Source organism: Neovison vison, chromosome 8 (assembly GCF_020171115.1).
Source record: "Neovison vison isolate M4711 chromosome 8, ASM_NN_V1, whole genome shotgun sequence".
Taxonomy (NCBI): Eukaryota; Metazoa; Chordata; class Mammalia; order Carnivora; family Mustelidae; genus Neogale; species Neogale vison.
In genome coordinates, this window is record NC_058098.1 from 74,163,124 (window position 1) to 74,180,581 (window position 17,458).

Genomic DNA, 17,458 nt, shown 5'->3' on the forward strand with positions numbered 1-17,458 from the left:
ATTAGTTCAGTCTTTAACCAAGGATTACTGAGTATCTACTTGTGACAGCCACTGTTCTAGGGGCTCTTGAGATACGTCAGGGTAGGGTAAAATCTCTGCCCTCCTGTATTCTGGAGGGAGAAAGACAATAAACACTGAAAAAGTAAATGGAAAAAATGTATGTTAGAGGATAATAGTCACCATGGAAGAAAAACTAGACGGGGGTATGATAGTTCAGGAGAAAGGCAAATTGTAGTATTGAATAGGATCATTGCAGTAAGTCTCTTGAGAAAGTGATATTTGAACAAAATCTTGAAGGATGTGAGTATGCTACCCAATTACTTAAGTATTTCTAGGTAATTATATGTTATTTTCTAGCAAAGATATTATGTAGGAAGGGAAATCCCTAATGAGCTTTTCCTTTAAAATCTGGTTTTCAGGTGTCTAAGTGGTTTCCTATAAACTCAACTCATATATCATTCAATGGAGTTCTTACTCAGGCAAATCATTAATTCACAAAAAAGTTTTCTCTGGATAGTCACTTTGAGTCCCTGAGAAAATCTTTACCTCCCTGTTCCCTTCAGCCTGCAAATTTGCACCTAAAAAGCAGCACTTTGTCAATGTACTCCTAGGTTTGTTCAAAGGGGAGAAAAGTCCATTTCAACTTCATCATTGTATGAAAGAGAAAGATGAAAGTGTTGAGTTACAGAAATATCTAAATAATTTTGGTTAAGTAGAATAAATCTTTAATGCTTTATTGTGCCAATACTCTTTGTAGTACAGGCTATCAGGACAACGAGGTCCAATTAGTTATAATTTACAATAATCAAATATTTATAAATTATAGGTATTTATTTATATGACAGAAGATACTAAAAAATTAATACTGTGTTTTAAACCTTTGGCAAATTACAGATCATTAGGTTTGAAATTCATTTAATCTAAATGTACAGATTATCTTCTTGTATTTCATTGTCACCATCAATAAAAACAATCTTCTAAGTACTTATGCAATTCGTCACATAACATATCCTTGAGAGTGAAGTATTTTCTATTAGCCCATATTGCATATCATAAGATGGATATATGTAAGGCTTTATTACTTGCCCAAGGACAAATATAGGATCTGAACCCAGGTCTCATGACTTCATGGACTCTTGCTTTCTTACTACAAATTAAAATTTTATACCATTAAAAGGAAACCTTGAAATGAGGATCAATAATATCCTATATAATACTCTGATTGGTTTCTTTCACACTACCTTTTAATTTTTTTTGTAAGAATAAGAGTATGAAACTTTGTTTCATGATTATCGGTGTGTAAAAAAGTCTTTAAATTTTCCTTAAGGTTGGTTATTTTCTATCAGTTATTTTAGTTCAAATTTTCCACAATGTTTTGTCTATCATCATAAGCAATATCTCCTATCATGCTTCATAATCAAAAGTACCATTTCTTAGATAATCTGCAATGTTCTTCCCTATTCCAAATTCTATGAGTCTTTTTTTTTTTTTAAAGATTATATTTATTCATTTGAGAGACAGAGAGATGAGTAGAGGGAAGAGGCAGAAGGAGAGGAAGAAGCAGACTCCCTACTGAGCAGGGACCCATAATGGGCTCGATCCCAGGACCAGGAGATCATGATTTGAGCCAAAATCAGACACTTAACCATCTGAGCCACCCAGTTGCCCCTAACTTCTTTTTTTAAGATTTTATTATTATTTATTTATTTTAAATATTTTATTTATTTATTTTAGAGAGAAAGAGTACAAGAGGGGAGAAGATAAAGAAGCAGGTTTCCCACAAGCAGGGAGCCTGACGTTGGACTCAATCCCAGCACCCCAAGATCATTACTTGAGCTGAAGGTAGACACTCAACTGAATAAGCCACCTAGCTGCCCCAAGCTTTTCGTTTTAGGGGGCTGCCTGGGTGGCATAGTCACTTGAGCGTCCAACTCTTGGTTTTGGTTCAGACTATGATCTCAGGGTTATAAGATCAAGCCCCCTGCCAAATCTGCTTAAAATTCTCTCTCCCCCTCCCCCATTAAAATAAATAAATAAGTCTTTAAAAAATAGAAAATTTTATTTTTAAGTAATCTCCATACCCAACATGGGTCTTAAAGTCACCAATCCCAAAATTAAGTCAAACATCCCACAGACTGAGCCAGCCATGTGCCCCCAAAATGCAATGATTCTATTTAAAGATCCAGAATCCTTTAGTATATGAGCTAAGAACTCTGGAAAATTACAATTTTCTTTAAAATCACTGGCCAACACAATTTAAAAAATATTCCTCCTTACCAATCTAAATGTCTTGATGTTGGTTTCTGAACAAAATCTAGATTAATAATAAATATTTTCAAATAGACAGATAGATAAAATCATTACTTTGGAAAAGGGATCATCTTTTTATTTTATTTATTTATTTAGCAGGCTCCATGCCCAATGTGGGGCTTGAACTCATGCCTCCAAGATCAAGAATTTGATGTTCCACTGACTGAGCCAGCCAGGCACCACAGGAATCATCCTTTTAAAGTCTAGTTGCCATAATAAAATTTTTTGCTATTTTTCATCTTTTTCAGTAAAGCATATAAATTTATACTTATACTATTTTATTCTTAAAAATATTAGACTGTGGAGAGTCCTTTCTGTGCTATTCTCCAAGGATAAATTAATCTAATACAAGTCTAATAAAGTCCTTGTTTAGTTTATTAGTTGTTCAATGTCACCACTGTTTATAGAATGTATAAAGATATGTGAAATATCTCATCCCAGAGCTAAGAGTACAGAGATTCAAAGGAGCTGGGACTTATTAATAAAAACTATGACAAAAATGATTGAATTACAGCAAGAGATAATACATGAATATTTACTTTAAAAGTAATTTTTCTTTGTTATACCCAGCAATGATAAGCACATAGGCTAAAGAAAAACTGAAAAATTCTAAATTCTAGTCATATAAGCTTCTATGCATGTTATATTGTTTAATATATTTATAAAGATAATGAAGATATTTAGTGTCTGATCTTATAAAGTGAAATTCTAGTCTTTCCATGTCCTATAACTGTGAATGAGGAGCATCCCTTAGTATTGCAACAGTAAAATACCAGATTATTCACAATAAATTACTGCTTAGTTTGCATACGCACTAAATGTAGGCATTTCAATAGAGTAAAATTCTGTCAACATTCACAAATGCTTCTGAATAATGAAGAATCCTTAATATTATAATGTTAAATAAGGAAACATGATTTTAAAAGCCATACTGAACAGAAATATGATATTTTCAAAATCAAATTAAATCTACATCCAAAACCACAGTAAAATGTGTTCAAAAGTTATAAAACAAATATGCATCATAATGTTGGTGAATTGAAGTTGGATACTTCACACACAAATTAGCAACGCAAGAATTGAAAGATGGTAACAAAAATCATAAAAACAAAGGAAAATGTATAAAAAACACTAAATGCTTTTTTCTTCCCCTAAATATTAATCATATCAAATCTATTTTAAGAGTAAATAATAAATGTTAGCTGTCATGTGACATTACAGATAAAATTTTAAAACACATTTTCTTTGATATTGTTAACTGTTGTGGAACCACTTATATCTAGTTATTGATACAATTAGTCTTGAGGAAAATCTATTTTTTTAAATAAATTATGTAATTTTAAGATCTTAATTTTCACTAATACAATAATGTTTAGGCTCCTTTTCAATAATTTTATGCCTGACAGCAGTATTTGTAATACCTTGACCTTCTAGAAATATGAGAAACCTGGATAATCAAACACTTAATGTTTCATTTGAAATGGTCAAATGTACATTCACTTTGCAAACATGCTGTAGATTTTATGAATGCAGGAATAGCAAATATGCTCATATCACAGGATAAGACATAAATTTTGGCTCTTTTGGAAACTTGCAATCCAAACCCAATCTAAACAGATCTTTTGGTATATTACAATTGTACAGTGAGATTCAAAACAACAACAGCAAAAAGAAACAAAAACCTCATGGAAACCACATAAGATAGCATAATATCAGATCTAACTTCCAGGAAAATTCTTGTATTGTATGAACAATGAAACCTACCAAATAAAATTTGGTCATTTGACACTGTGACAACAAATCCCATTAAAATTCTTGAAAAACCTTAAATACAAAGACGCATTGACTTCACTTCTTACAGACCCACTGCCATACATATGCTAAGATTTATTGAAGTGATGTCTTCGGAACGATGCCTTACTAGAAAGAAAGACTGCAGCTCTGGAAAAAGAATATGAATGATAGGAAGCAAAAGAAAGTTGAGAGACCGAGAGGAGCGAATTACATGTAATTTGTTGCTGAAATTATTTTTAGTTACTTGCATAAATTTCCTCTTCCTTTTCTACCCTCTACTTCATCAACTCCAAACCCTCCATGTCTTCCTCTACGTATCTACTTCTTCCAGTGTGCACTGCTCCCACCTCATACACATATGTCCTTAAGTCATGAAAATGGTAATTCAAGATACAGTAAAAATAGTATTCTGGAAATGCAATGTTTAAAAAGAAAGTCAAGCTTCCTGCCCTCATGGAGCTTACACTCTACTAGGAAAAGTTAATATTAAATATATAATCACTCATACAAATATATAATTACAATTCAAATGATTGCTATAAAGGAAAATGCAAGTCTCCAATCAAAGCACTGACATACATTAATTATTAAAATTAACTATTAATAGCTCCTGTGCTATTCACCAGCCACGATGGCTGGATTTGCAGGGTAACTTACTTTTTTGGCATTTTCTGATGTAAGTGGTCATTCACTTCTCTCAGACAACCATTAGAGTAAAGTATGAGTCAACAAAATATTACTGAAATAAAGTGACCAGTTAAACAATCATGGAAATAAAAAAAAAAAAAAAAACACAAAAATACAATTCAATTTCCAGGCAAATAAACAAACCTAAATTCTAAATAGAATGGAGAATAAAGTTAGTATTGTCAATGTTCCTAAGAATACTAATGACAAATTTCAAGCCTAAAAAAAGAAAGCAAACACAATTTTCACAAAGCCCATTTGGATCCATCTAGCCACAACCAGCAGAAGCAAGGTTGGCCTTGGATAACACCTCTCTTCAGCTATCCCAAAGAAAGCTAAGGATTCACTGAAACCAAGTTTATTCCTAACTGCATCCAGTTGAAGGTGACATGTCCTTGTTCAGAAAACATGAAAACAAATACAAATAATGAACTCTAAGTTTGAAGTAGAATGATAAATATGACAAATATGAGGAAAGATGGCCTATGGGAAGGTGAGAAAGCTTTCATTTCATTCATTAGGATTCTATCAGCACATATCAATGACCCTTAACACACCTCCTTAACATGGCTTAGCTGTTCTTGTCATGTAACACATCATAAGGGATTCTGCAGTTTCCAAACCCTGAAAAATTAATTAGGGAGTATGAAAGGATCCACACCAACTATTTAAGGATACATCACAAAGCAATATATCAGTGCTTACCTCTAGGGAGAAGACTGAGAAGGATGAAAAAGGTTAACAGCAGTAATGTTTTCTTTAGATGAGTAACTTTTTTTTTTAAGAAACAGCATTCATCTATCACTGGGAATTTAAAAATTAAGAAAATATTTCAAAATCCACATAGAAAAAATCAAAATGAAAATGATAAAGTTCTTGAATCCAATTTTGCCTCTTGAAAGAAAGAAAAGAAAGAAAGAAAGACGGACAATAATGCACAGATGTTCATTCCGGAGTCCCTGAATTCACTACTGCTAAAAGGGGGCAGCAGTGTCAAGAAAAATATTCTAGGCTTGTACTGTGATAGAAAGACTTGGGAAGCATTAATTTACAATGTAACTCAATTATTTCAGACTGGACAGGTTGAACACCTATTTTGTGCACAACTAGGACTTAACTTGATATTGGAAGCTACAATGGAAAGTTTCTAGGTATTCTTTTGATTCCTTTGACATGTGGCATAGGACAAGAAAAGCTACCTAAGGGAGCTCCTGATTCATGTTATCTTTATCTTTTCTGAATGCTAATCACATTTTACCATTCTCAAGCACTTCCATTCTGTCATTTATACTAACTCACCCACATGTTTTCATTTCCCTTCTATAGTAACTCTTTGAATGTGCATATGCCATGTCATAGTCAAGATAGTATTTTTGAAGAGTTGATAAACTGATTTACAATGAAAAAAGACTTACAAATCACGTTTCTCATTTCTATACATCTAATTAACCAACATATAAAGGTTACCACTCTGGCTTGCAAAATACTCAAATCTATCTTAAAATCTTCTTTCCGCATTTAATGACAAAAAGCAACCCCGTCCCATAAACAGAAGAAAAACATAAAGGAAAAACCAAATTCCTGCACACTGTAGTTTTGTGCTGATTGAGGAATGAAAAGTAGTGAAGTAAAATATGTTTGACACACATGCCAACAGAAAATATTTAAGACTGACATACTAAAACTGAATGAAGTTAAGTGACACTTAACATTAATTACATCAAAACAAATATCAGCTGAGTATAAACGTGAATTTTTCTGTATGTGGAGTTAAACGGTTATAGAATTAGAAGATTATTTTTGAGTTACTTTTTTACAACACAATATATATGTATATATATATTTAGAAAGTTTGTGTTTATACATGCATTCATACATATACAAACACATAAGCATATACCTCACTCAGCCAGTAAAACAAAATATAAATACAGCACCCTCGATGCCATCCCAAGTCCTCTAAGAAGGAACATGGTAGGAAATGCCCACTAAAAAAGGGAAGTAAATGGGAATTTGACATCAAAAGTTTAGAAAGCATCCCAAATGGCACAGGAAATCTCTGAAACAATTGATAAAAACGGTCATTTGTGTAGTTGCTGGAAGGCTTAAAATAAGATTAAATTGTATTATTGGAAATGGTTGACCAAAACACAAACTGCAATAGCATATGCTCTTTTTTTATTGGCTCAAAATACCCAAGCAACATTTGTTTCTAAAGCTCAATTTTACACATTTAAAACTGATATCATTTCTTTCTTATTGCCTGGCTCACGTTCAGGTACTTTTTCAAGCAGAAAAGTTTCCCTGCTAGATGACACAAATGTAAAGGTGAAGAACTATGAGCTTTTGTCCCAATTCAGATTAAGATTCAGAGCACAAGAAAACTCAGAGAATTTAGGACAACACGCAATCTTGCATTTAAAATAAAAACAAAACCCATTAAAAACAAAAACAAAACAAACAAAAAACAAAGACTAGAGACGAAGGGCACATTCAGTAACATGTAGTTAAAAATGGTTCGTTTGAAGGCCATGATACATATTTTCCAGAGCTACGTATCAACTACTTCTTGCTGATGGAAACACTAAACACAATGAGGATGGCTCTAAATGGCAAAGTAAGCATGCTTTTAAATCTGGCATCAATGTTGTCAAGGAGTACACATGCCTGACTTACCAAGTGATGCAGAAATGTACACCTGGTTGATAACGTTCTTAAAACAAAGTTAGTATGTGCAAAAGAAAGAGCAGGCTTATCTTGTTTGCCTCTTTCACGGTACTGCCTTTTCCAGTTATTGTGGAATTAATGCATATACATGACGTCTAGCAGGCGACAAGGTGATGAGCGCACCTCAGCACCATTTCAATGCTGCACATGCGTGCACTAACATCCCAATGCAAAATGGCTGGGGCAAATGTGCTCCCGAGTTAAATGTTTGAGGAGGATGTATTTATGGTGACGACACTCATCATTTAACTACCATTAAATGATACTGCAAAAAATGATACTGAAACCTGTAGCTAATTTCTACATATACTAATTATATAAGCAGCCAATGTGAAAAAAAATCACTCTAAAGAGCAAGAAAAAAAAAAAGAGTGGGACATTTTCATGGATTTCTCTTACCTTAAATTAATAAAATATTCATTAACACTCATACCTACCTCTCAGTGCCCATTACTAATGCAAAAAGGTCTAAATATATTTTCATAATGTATACACACTGTAATTCATACAGATGATATTAAGAAGAAATAAAATAATGTAATACCTTTACTTTTACCTATGGATTTGATGAAATGGTTCCATGAAGAAAGGGTTTCCATACAAAGAGAATAAAAAGAGAAACAACAATAAGAATTATGAATATATGTAAATGCACTACTCTTTGAAAATTAAACAAGACAAGAAATTTAAATAAGGGTTTGAAAACACACAGATATAATCAGCACATGTCAAGAAATCTGCCTTTTTTTTTTTAAGGCAACATGCAAAAAAATTGAAACACCCATGCTCACTTTAAAAGATGACACAGAAAAGAAGATATGACTATACTGTATGTAGAAGAACTATTGATTCTGTGAAACACTATATTCAGCATTTTAGAAGCCAGAAGCCAAAGATGTCTGCATGTTCCCAAACTGCCATGCATGGGTGAAAAATGGACTCTTTTTGGTACAGTAGGTTAAACTGAATATCAGATATTAACTTCTGATGGTTCTTGTTTTTTTTTTTTAATTAGAACTACCCTTATCTGCATATGCTTATAAATATATGGAAACTTTCAATCATAAATTCTTATAACTCATTTATCTGCAGATATTATAGTACGAAGAATGAAGAAAAATAAAAGACAAAGGATCAAACCAACAAATAAAGGGAAGAAAAACGTGAAAAAATGTGAACAAAACTTATGTATTTAATTTGCAGCCAGATAATTTGCAAGCATTTGCTCATCCTTTGCAGTGATGGGTTAAAGCAGCTACAGAACAAGAAAACACTGAAAGCAGAGTGGAAAAGGAACAGAGCCCATACCTTGGTCGCCCATCATCAGGTGCGCCAGACCTTGAAGGGAAACAAGAGCACAGTCAGCAATAAACAAGGGAGCATGGGAAGGCAGGGTTGTCACGGTGACAAAAATGTTCAGTGACAGACACCTTGTTTCCTATGAGACATGTCTGTATCACAGAGGCAAATCAAAAAGTATTCTTTCAACCCCTGGTTGGAATGCTTTGGGGCAAAGTGCTACAGTACTGCAATTTAAACACTGGCATATGCTGCCCTGTGTATTTCTTCAGTGTATCAGTTGGAACAATCAAGAGCATAAAAGCAGGACTTAAAATCCAACCAATCCCTTAAATATTGCATCTGCCCATTGTGCCCTTTGATGAGACAGTTTGGAACACTGCCACCACAGGGCTTCTTATTCTTTGGTGATGAAATCATATTTTAAAAAACCCAAAGGAATATCTGAAACATGGGCTGGGTCTGATCTTTTTCCCCTCATCAAAAAAATGAGAAGTTTTATAATTAAATTAAAAAAAAATCCTTAGTCACACTGAAATGATAATGCAGAAATGTCTCCTTGTCTGACACATGTAGCAACTGACTAAGCTTGTTCAAATACAAAAAAGGACTATTAAACATGCAGCTGTAAAGTTGGAATTTGCTACAGAATAATGTTTTAGGAACAATGGATCAGCTTTAAATAGGCTCAAGTAATTTTCCATGGGGAACAAAACTATTTAGTCTTTTACTTAAACATTACCCAAACACTGAACTATGAGTTAATGTGGACATATATATTTAATCATGTTTTATATGTTTATATAAATCATAATTTCATCAAGGAAGTTTTCTACAATACTCAATTCCCTTTATTTAAATTACTTATTATCTGTTGCTTGACAATTTACTTCAGTTTGAAGATCACTCCTTTTCTAAAGAATACTGCTAATGTTCTTTCAAAAAACTTACTATCCAAGAAGATTCTTTTTACTGAGAGGCATTAACTCCTAGTCCTTTATTCCACATTTGGAAGCAAAGCTACTCCTCAAATTCATTTCTATTTCAAGAATATGGGAAAATGTTAGAGCAACATAGTAATACATACAGCAATTTAAATATTTATATTTCATTTCCTAATGTTATTTCAAATATATTTGAGACTTTATTGAGCGACATGATATTATATACCATTTATGTCAATGTTGAAATAATCTGCATTATTTCCTTAAAATTTTAGGAGTTTTTAAACATCCTGTGGGGTAGATACAATTAGAAATCAACATAAAATCAAAATATGAAGACTACTGAACACAGAAGTGCAATGGTTCTGTAATATCGCCTCTTTTTGTATTTTCAAAGTGATTATAACAAAAAAAATCACACAGGCAGATTAAGACATTTGTGATCTGTTAGTGATTCTGCATAGATTATATAATTTTTCACTTAATTTCTGTTTTAAAACTACTATACATATTTCCTAAACATGGTTTATAAATTTTTATAGAGAAATCATGGCATGATCTCTGTATAAGATCTAACTTCGAGAAAATATACAAGACACTTCTAATGGTAGTTATGAATACCACCCTCAGAAAGGATGTAAGTTAATAAATCTCAAAAGCATTCACATTCTTCATGCTAGACTTTCTTACCTCTAAAGGAGTTACACTATATTGTCAAATCAAGTTATAAATAGGAATGTTGCAATCATGATTGAATAAAATTTATTACAATAGTTTATGGGCCTATCTTCTGAAAATCTTGTTAAAATTTTTCAAGGGATGCATGTATGAGGAAAGAAGCACTTGGGCTTATTAGGCTGATTTTAAATCTCCTGAAATGCAACTGGATTTAAAGAGAAAGAATAAAAACATGGAACATTTTACAGAATGGTTAAGGAAATGCAAAAGAAGTTGAAAAGATACTTATTAAAAGAAATTCAACTTCAGTTAACATGCATAATATAAATGATACTGATTTTGAAAGATGTCAGACCTGCAGGGTAACATCATCTTTATCAAGTGCATATTCACATGCTATTAAAATTATAGTCTAGAAAAATAGAAACCATAGACAGAGCCAACCAACACTTGAAAAAATAGGCACTGATGATTACTTTTGAAATCTTCATCTATTTTACTTAAATAATGGAATAGAAATGTTTGGCAACTAAGCAACTAATGTTCAGCTTGGTATTTGTGAAAGTATCACAAATAGTAAGCTGAAGCCTGTTATTGGACAACTTTGGGTTACCAGGAATTGTTCTCTGAGACACAAATCTTAGTAACTTTAATAGCTAGCTATCTGTAACCTCAGATGGGAAGTCTTTTTCTAAGATATCTGCCAGTCTAGAAATGTTCATTATTTTTACAGAATGTCTCTATTTCAAAATATTACAACAAAATAAAATATGTAAAACACTTCTGAAATATAAACATTAGTTAAATGTACATGCAAGTATGCTGTGATTATTCAAGTTGAGAGAACATCAGCTTCACTCTAAGAGCTCTTTGGTCTATCTAGAGATAGGTTTGTTTGGCAGCACACTGACTTACACATTTAAGCTCTTTAAAGATGAGAAGGTTGAAATATGTTTTAGTTTGTGGATTCTACAGGGAAAAAATGTGTAACTTTCTCAAAGAGATAATTTTGGAAAAACTTCAATAAATATTATTGTTTTATTTAACAGACACAGAATATGACAAATATACTTACCAGTAATCATTCTGGAGTGCTGTTTACTTTCATTTCCAGTGGCCAGTGGCTAATTTTTTAATCTAAATTTTTGCCTCTTATAGTTAATGCTTTATTCTGTGTTCTTTATATAAGTCAAATCATTTGAAATTAAACTAATGAGATTGAGGTGATGTAATGCTAAACATTTCCAAAAGAAAATAGATCATTTTGATAAAAAAAATGGAAAAAAATATCATGCACTGTGTTCTGAAACTGTAAAGAAATACTTTCTCATTTAAAATAAAAGAAGCAGGATTGTATCTTTTTTCCCATACAGAACACTGCAATAAGTATTCTAAGTTTTATATGGGATACTTGATCCATCAAGCATTGGAATGAGGGCTGAAGGAGTTTCATATACTTTGAGTCTGATGGGGCTGCAAGTGCGTGTTCTCTATGAAAAGTGATACACAATCCAGAAATCAACAAATGCTCAGAAGTTCAACTTACCGTCTAAATTCGAGATGTACTCTATTAATACTAAGAAATAAAAGGCAAATGAGAGTTGGAAAATAAAGTTGAAAGCACCCACCTTCCACATTGTTGTCTTCTGAAAGCACATGACAAGGAGGGAGAGAAAAGGAAAAACATTCATTAAGCAGCATGCAGACTGGACCTTTGCCTTTGCATGTCTTCCTCATGCAAGGCACCAAACACATCATGCAAGTGCTCCATGACTACCGTTCAAAGGGGAAAACAAAACCTTGGGAAGCAGGTTCCCGCCTAGTGGCAGCATTTAAAGAATGTGAGACAAAATTTTGATAATACTGTCATGTCCTGAGCAAGGAACTTTAATAAGTCTTTTACTATTCTGTATAAAATAAACATTATTCTTAATGTTGCTGATGTGGTTTTCCTAGACAATTATTTTTAAAGCTTTATTTATCTATCTATTTACAATTCCAAAAAAAATCTATTCCTAACTCTGATTTGGACTTGGATAAAATAAGGTCCATTGCCAAGAGCCATGAAATTTCACTTAAAGAAATTCCACTTTTCCAAAATATGTAATCCATTTATGATCATGGCCTTTAAGTATTTCTAATACTTCGATTTCTTTCCTTAAACACAACATAAACCTATGTAACTAAAATTTGCAATATGGCTTATATTAGTGTGTTCATATTTCATTGCAAATAATGATAGTTTATTGTAATTTGTTAAAAGGTTAAGTTTTAAAACTGTTGACTAGGAAAAGTAATCATTGCAAGGGAAATCCATTTGGGATCTGTCCATTAGGCAAAATTTATCATGATTCATTGATTTTGTCCTTTCGTATAGGGTCGGAGTAAGAATATAGTTAATATAAAGACAATATTTGGTGAATTTCCCTTTATGTTTCCATATAATCTATATTATATTTGCATTTCATATATTTGCATGTATTTCCATATGTGCACATATATACGTATATATACAAACACACACACAATACAAGCAGATTTTGCATGTACTTCCTACACATAAACAATGGAAGTGTATGGGATTTAAACTATTTTTAGTAACTACTAAACAATTCAAGTACTATTGATATACAAGGCTTGGCATCCGTGTAAGAAACGGAAGAGAGTGAGTGCTGTTTCTAGGACTAAGGCAACAGGAGGGTTTCAATACTTATCAAATGTTTTCAGTAATAAAATATAGCCATGTTGACATTTTTAGTCTCATTCTTTTATTTAATCAGCTGTAATTTTAAAAGTGGTTATTTGATCAAAATCATTTATAAAGAACAAAACAATAGCAAGTGTAGAAATTTTGAGAAAAACCACTTATAAATGTGCCATTTCATAAGGTTCAACAAAACTCTTTTTAATTGTTATTGTTACTGATGAATTAAAAATCATCAATTTTGTTTAAAATGTATTAGCTGGAAACTGAAATATCAACATAGGCACATTTACTGATCAGATCCTAACACATAATAAAAAATAGCTAGTCGATAAATGAGGACAATAACACCTATACAAAATACTTAGTTTGCCAGAGTTTATTTTAAAAGATATAACCAAAAAAGACAAATATTTGATGTGTGATATTCATTTCCTGATTGGTTTGGTTTCTAATCTGCTAAATAAGGAATTAAGACTGAATTTGCTATTTTTCAATGGCAACTCTGAAATGACAGGGTCACAAATATTAAAGATTTATTTCACTACATTGAAAGTTACCCAAAGGTACAGATTATTTTAATGTTTAAGACACACTTTTGTTTAATGTTAACCACCCTTTGAAATTCTACTCCTCATTTAAGATGCTTGCTTAAAAAAATAAAATTGTTTCATATATAGAACAACAAAATCAGGGAGTTTAGAGGAGAAACAACTATCAAAATGGTCTATCATTTACTATGGCTCTACTTAATTTCTGTAAACAAAAACTGGCAAACATGATTGTGAGCAGCACAGTCTCAGGAAAATGATTTTTTGGTCAAGTTTTGCATGAAAATCTACCAGTAAACAAAAATGAAAAACAAAGTAAAACAGGCCCAGGCTCCACACCAACTTGTATAAATGTGCTAATAAGTAAGATAAGGAAAGGAAGTTGTGCTATAATAAAATCAAGGTCATTGATTCTGATCCCCTGAGAGTTTTCTTCTTTCACTGCTAACTAAGACACAGGGCCACAGGAAGCACATTGATCTTGCCCTGCCACCCAGCATATTTCTGAGATTGTATTCACAGAGAGACCCAGCTAACCAAGGGGACCCCTTGTATGCAAATCCAAGACATGCCCAAGGTGTAAACAAATCTTGATTTGACCAAGTTCAGAAAAATGGGCTGTCACAGAAGACTTAGATTAAAAAATAATAATAATCAGAAGCGCCTGACTGGCTCAGTCAGTAGAGTATGAGACTCTTAATCTGAGGTTTGTGAATTCAAAGCCCATGTGAGGCATGGAGAATATGTAAAAAACAAATTTAAAAGTTAAAAAAATAAATTAATAAAGTACTAGAATAAAAGGAAGAGTAATATATTAACTCATATTTTAAAAATTGAAGAAGGGGCACCTGGGTGGCTCAGTTGGTTAAGCGACTGCCTTTGGCAGTCCCAGGATCGAGTCCCGCATCGGGCTCCCTGCTTGGCAGGGAGTCTGCTTCTCTCTCTGACCCTCCCCCTTCTCATAGTCTCTCTCTCTCAAATAAATAAATAAAATCTTAAAAAAAAAAAATTGAAGAAAAAAAAGAAGAAAACTGGCTTGGAACAGACTTTATTGACTTTCCATATATTTTCAGACTCAATCTTAGACTTAAAAAAAAAAAAAATTCCCTTTATTTGTATCATTCTATTCTACTTCTTTGGTATCTATTTGTTTGTTTTAGTTAATTTAAAATCTGTTAACTTAGGGGTGCCTGCGTGGCTCAGTCAGTTAAGCATCCGACTCGATTATGGCTCAGGTCATAATCTCGAGGTTCTAGGATCAAGCTCCACATTTGCATTTAGCAGGGAGTCTGCTGGAGATTCTGGAGATTATCTCTCTCCCTCTGTCCCTTCCCCCACTCACTCACTTGAATGCACTCTCTAAAATAAATAAATAAATAAATAAATAAGAAAAAAAATTACAAATCTGGTTAACCTAAAGATGATCCCTACATTACTGCATAATGTGCACATAATTATAAATAGCAAGGAGTGTGCTGGAGATTCTTTCTCTCCCTCTGCCTCTCCCCCTACTTGCTCAGTCACATGCTCTCTCTCTCTGAAGAATAAATAAATTAGAAAAAAAATTTTTTTTAATTTGGTTCACCTACAGATCCCTGAATTGTTTCATGATTTATACATAATTATAAATGGTGGTAGCTCTATCATTTACAATCATTCTCCAGGAGTTTTTCTTTTCTCTTTCCTTCTACTTAGTTTTTGAAGTAAAAGAATATTGAGTTTAAAAAGAATGGTTTTCCTCATAACATCCACTTTAGCTTTCTCTACATAGATCTTTTGCAATCAAATAGTAATTTGAATTTTAACAACAACAGAGAGGGGGCAAAATTTGGCATGCCAGAGTGTAAAGATAAAGCATTGTATTTTGCTTTAGTGTAAGGTAGAAGCAGCTCATCCAGCCTTACCTGTCTGTGGACATTGCCAAGCTAGGGAAAAACTCCCAGTTTGCAGAAAACCCTGGCTTCTTTATTCTGCTGACTAATCCTGCTGTGTACATGAAGGGAGTTTTAGTAATCAACTTTACTATGATGATCATGCCGCCTGTAAAGATCATACTCATTTTTTTCTTTTCATTGTGAAAACAAGGGATAAAAGCATGAAAAAGATACCTTAAATTTTGTTTTTCTTTCAGATAAGACACATTTCCCTCACAAAAATGAGAACAGGCACCAGAATATCAGTCATGTTATGAATAATTTGTGTGCTGTTGACATGAAGGGAAGCTGCACACTGTTAAACAGCACATTCTTGAATTACTTCCAAAGAGCATCTCTACAAAAAATTTTCCTTGGGCCCCCAGCTTAAAAGAATGCACGGGCAGTAAGTTTAATTTATCATGAGTGTTCTTCGCACATAATTTTAATTACGTACGTACTTCCAAGAAAAGAAAAATGAGTAAGGAAACAAATGTACTTGCTTCAATATAAAGCAAATCAGGAATTTAATCATGACCAGTGGATAAATTAAAGGGTGATATAAAATACCACAGGTAACTCCTTTTTGCATAATCAACATTTAAGTTGAGCAATATGAAAGGCTTCATCTAAATCTATAAACAAGAGGCAACTTACGTGCTGCATTTTACATTCAAAAATTGGCTGAAAGGGTTCTGTCACCACTTGGCCATTCCTTCTCTTTTGGCTTCCTTCCTTCTCTGCTAGTTGCCTGTGACAAGCTCCCTTTATTTTTCTTTGGTTCCCTCTCTCCTTCATCAAAACTGCCTCTCCTACAGGTGACTTCCCACCCAGATCTATGCCATCCAAAGTGGGGTACATAGCAATGAAATTGGCATTGGTACAGGCCAGCAGAAGGAGGAATACAGAGTAAGATTTTATTTCCTTCTTATATACATTGAGCTTGCTAACTTCTATCCTTGCCTTTCCAGCCCCTCACATTATTTTCAAGACTTTATCCCTCATTTGGGGGATTAAATGCCAGTCTAGCAGTGTCTGGTTCCCATAGTGGCACCAGATGGAGTTTTATTTTATTTTTCTTTTGGTGTTAACAGTGAAAGCCTTTAGAAAGCTTCAATCATCCAGAAATTATTCAAGGACTGGAAAATGGAGGGAAGCATTGAAACTGTGGATCTGTGCAACAGTCAGCTGGATGAAGAAAAATGCTGGCCAGAACCAAGAAAAAATTCTAACAACAAATGAAGCAAAAAGGTCTATTATGAAGGCTTATGGAAGGAAAGAAACAGCCTGTTCAGGGATGGCTAGTTCAAAAAAAATTTTTAACAGTTATCCTCAGCCACTTGTTTTAAATCTACCTAAATGACATTCCCACAGAGTCTGCTGGAATCCCAGTCTTAGGGGATAAGGGGACCCAACTAGAATAGCTAATACTGTTTTTGTCTCTCTTCACTATTCAGGAGTAAAAGAAGGGGTATCTCTAAACCAACTTGCAGCAGCAGGTACATTCCTGGCATCACACTTGGAATCATAAAAACATTTTGAGCAACATCATTGAGCAACATCCAACTATATTTTTGGTAAAAAACAAAACAAAACAAAACAAAACAAAAAAACCTGATTCAAGTATATTATGGAATTAGTGAGTCTTTTGCGAAGTGGTTATCTTGCCTGAAAGTGTTGTTTCTGTTAGAAACTGTGATATGTGTTTCAACTTATTTATTCGAAGAACTTTTATAATTGTACTTTTCCAAGTTGCAGACTGCCTTTGTTTCTGCATCACATAGGTGGCAATTTTGTTACAAAGTTCATGGCATTCAATTCAAAAAAGCTCCATCTTTTTAAAAGGGGAGG

General features: G+C 33.1%; 1 protein-coding gene across 22 annotated transcripts in view; it reads right to left on the bottom strand.

The window, feature by feature from the left end:
• Positions 1 to 17,458, bottom strand: part of NRXN1 (neurexin 1) — a 1,167,944-nt gene that overhangs the window by 1,056,047 nt on the left and 94,439 nt on the right. For 13 of the 22 annotated variants that reach the window (XM_044263929.1, XM_044263922.1, XM_044263920.1 and 10 more), the window contains exons 2-4: positions 12,068 to 12,085; positions 8,827 to 8,856; positions 8,063 to 8,074 (exon numbers count right to left, since the gene is read on the bottom strand). The exons of 5 other annotated variants lie outside the window; for them this stretch is intronic. In XM_044263929.1, coding sequence (XP_044119864.1) covers positions 8,063 to 8,074; positions 8,827 to 8,856; positions 12,068 to 12,085 — 60 coding nt within the window. The remainder of the gene's footprint in view (positions 1 to 8,062; positions 8,075 to 8,826; positions 8,857 to 12,067; positions 12,086 to 17,458) is intronic. 4 more of the 22 variants (XM_044263918.1, XM_044263911.1, XM_044263925.1 and 1 more) reach the window with 2 other exon arrangements.